Here is a 3,166-nt window from a genome sequence, read left to right on the forward strand (position 1 = left end):
ATTCTTCTGACATCAGTCATCAATATTCTTCCAAATTTCTCTCCAAGTCTCCGTGTTTTCCTCCCCTGTAAGCCGTGACGGTTTCATGCTTTACAAATGAGAGGCGGATTAAAGGAGTGCGGCGGTTTAACACCAAGGAATTAACTTGTGGATTTTCTTGTGGTTAGTAGGTCAGTTTTCCTTTAAGAAAGATTAAAGTGACCTCTTAATGCTTAGTTAATTAAATTGATGGTTGGGATCTCTGAGCAGCTTCCGAGTCTAGAAGGAAGGCGAGAGTCACAAATGGTTTACATTATTTATCTGGGCTTTTTATTTTATTTCTAAAGGTTTAATTGGTGGAATGACCTGCTGGCTTGTGATACGTTTCAGTGGCTTTGGCAATGAGATAGTGAGACCACCCACCCCTTCCCATCTCCGAAGCCAAAGCAAGACTAAGCAAAGGAGTCTCACTACTTCAGTTTGTTCCATTAAGTAAAATAAGCAGAGAACATTCGGATTCCAAGGCAAGATTCACTTGTAGTGACCATAGCGAGTGAGCTGTGAGTCAGGTGCAGTGCCCCTCCCCCCCAGAAACCCCAACATTAAGCCCCCACCTCTCTGTCTCCAAAGCCAAAGTAAGACCAAGCAAGGGAGTCTCTCTCCCCCAATTATTTCCCAGAATGCAAAATAAACAGAGAGCATTCAGAATCCAGGGTGAGATTCCCTTGTATTGACCATGGGGAGTGGGCGGAATCATGACTTTTGCCCCCCAGAGTCCTCAACATTAAGCTGCCTCCTTTCTGTCTCAAAAACCAGAGTAAGACCAAGCACGGGAGTCTCACTTCTCCAATTATTTTCCATTGGGTAAAATAGGCAGAGAACACTTAGAATCCAGGGTGAGATTCCCTTGTCGTGACCATGGCAAGTGGGAGGAGTCGTGAATCGAGTGAAGTGGTCTTGCCTCCAGAGTCCCCAACATGAAGTCCCACCCTCTGTGTCCCCAAAGCCAAAGTAAGACCAAATAAAAATCTCACTTCTCCGATTAGGTTCCATTATATAAAACAAGCCGAGAACATTACGAATCCTGGGTGAGATTCCCTTGTAGTGACCATGGTGAGTGGGCAGAGTGGTGACTCAGGTCCTTTAATTGTAAAATAGAGAACATTCAGAATCCAGGGTGAGATTCCCTTGTAGTGACCATGGCGAGTGGGAGGAGTTATGATTCTGGTGCAGTGGTCTTGCCCCCAAGGGTTCCCAACTTTAGACCTCTCCTCAGCCAATGTAAGACCAATCAATTGAGTCCAATCTCTTTAATTCTTTTCCAAAATGTAATATAGAGAACATTCAGAATCCAGTGTGAGATTCCCTTGTAGTGACCATGGCGAGTGGGAGGAGTTGTGACTCCAGTGCAGTGGTCTTGCCCCCTAGAGTACCCAACTTTAGACCTTTCCTCTCTCACTCCAAAGCCAAGGTAAGACCAGTCAGTTGAGTGCCACCTATTTGATTCTTCTCCATGATGTAAAGCAGAGAACATTTAGAATCCAGGGCAAGATTTGGTTGTAGTGACCACGGTGAGTGGGCAGTGTCGTGACTCAGGTGCATTGGTCTTGCCCCCCAGGGTACCCAACTTTTTTACCTCTCCTCTCTCACTCCAAAGCCAATGTAAGACCAATGAATGGAGCCCCACCCCTTTAGTCTTTTCCTTAATGTAAAATACTGAACATTGTAGTGACAATGGTGAGTGGGCAGAGTCTTGATCTTGCTTCGTAGGGTCCCCAACATTAAACTTCATCCTCTCTGTGCCCAATGTGCAGTGAGTCCCCAACCAACGCATAAAGTATTTCAGCTCCCCAGCATCCAACCCGAAATTGAGATTTAATTTTTGGGTGGACAGAACCTTTCAGTTGGGTTTTTGCAGCGACGAGAAGGCTGTATTGATTTTGTGAGCGGAGAGCAGTCACCATCCATTACGTCCCCATACAGTGCGTACACTAATTTCATTTAGTGTAGTCGGAACATGTCTACTCAAGAAAATGGTGCCGGTCTGTACAGAATGTGCTACTTAACAGGATTAGCTGTTGTATGGCGGCTTCCTATAACAACAATGAGTTGATGAATCTGAACGCCACGTAACCTGCGCCGTTTGGGTTTGCACATTAGGTTGCACATTGTGTTGAGGTTGCCGGGCTCTTCAGACACATTGCCCACTGCAACAAGATGGCTATTTGTTGATTTCTCCCTTTTTTGATGCGGATTTGTAAATAACAGAACAAAAGACACTGATAATCTGTAGGTATCACCCCCCCCGGCATCGGCAGCAAACGGAGGTAGACTAGCTTATTGTGGTTTAGAGTATTCACATTAATGATGGCTGACCTCTAATTGCATGCTGTTGGTTATTGTGCGTCTCTGCTTGTTATTAAACACAGCACTGCCAGGGCGATTTTGTTTTGAGCATCTGATCAGTCTTTAGATTTCGTTTTTAACCTGCACTTTGGAGATTAAAGTGACATTAAACCCTCAGATTTTTCAACATAAAACAATACTGTAATGTGCACCTTACTGTAATCCATGGTTGTTTCCCTGCTCTCTTTGCTGCTCTTCCTTTTAAATCTGTATCTGTTCTCATGCTGGGGGAGAACTTCTGTTTTGCAGCAGACTGCCTTGTCTCTGGAATGGATACACGGTGTCTGTGTGTAGGTTTGCAACCTGAGCCAGCACTACAGGAAGAGGCACTCAGCTGCAAAGGGAAGTTCTCCCCAAGCAAGAGAAGACATGAGGATTTAAAAGGAAGAGCAGCAAAGAGAAGGGAAACAACCATGGATTACAGTATTGTTTTATGTTAAAAAATCTGAGGGTTTAATGTCACTTTAAAGCTCAAATCCAGGGAAACATCTGAATACACAGACCAAATACAAGCAAGAGATCCGATATACCTGGCAAAGGGTTTGCATTTCTGTCCATCCAGTCCTGAGGGTAACATGGCGTCTGCCACACTGCACATGTTTGTCTAGAGGCAGGGCCGGATCTACCACAAGGCCACCGAGGCCTGGCTTTGGGGCAGCAGGGAGTAGAGGGGCAGCACAGCCACTGGGTGGGTAGTTTTTTTTTTCTACATTTAGCCCTGCTTCGGGCAAGCAGGGCTACATGTAAAAAATTAAAATTGATATCAAGTAAAAAATAATAA

At 44.9% G+C, this 3,166-nt stretch overlaps 1 protein-coding gene across 5 annotated transcripts in view; it reads left to right on the top strand.

Moving 5' to 3' along the window:
• The window catches only part of OLFM2 (olfactomedin 2), a 129,969-nt gene that overhangs the window by 1,388 nt on the left and 125,415 nt on the right, over positions 1-3,166 (top strand). Inside the window, exon 2 of one of the 5 annotated variants that reach the window (XM_018558404.1) lies at positions 2,273-2,293. The exons of the other annotated variants lie outside the window; for them this stretch is intronic. Coding sequence (XP_018413906.1) covers positions 2,273-2,293 — 21 coding nt within the window. The remainder of the gene's footprint in view (positions 1-2,272; positions 2,294-3,166) is intronic. 5 annotated transcript variants of the gene reach the window in all.

This window comes from Nanorana parkeri, unplaced genomic scaffold (assembly GCF_000935625.1).
Source record: "Nanorana parkeri isolate BGI_ZX_2015 unplaced genomic scaffold, ASM93562v1 scaffold337, whole genome shotgun sequence".
NCBI classification, from domain to species: Eukaryota; Metazoa; Chordata; class Amphibia; order Anura; family Dicroglossidae; genus Nanorana; species Nanorana parkeri.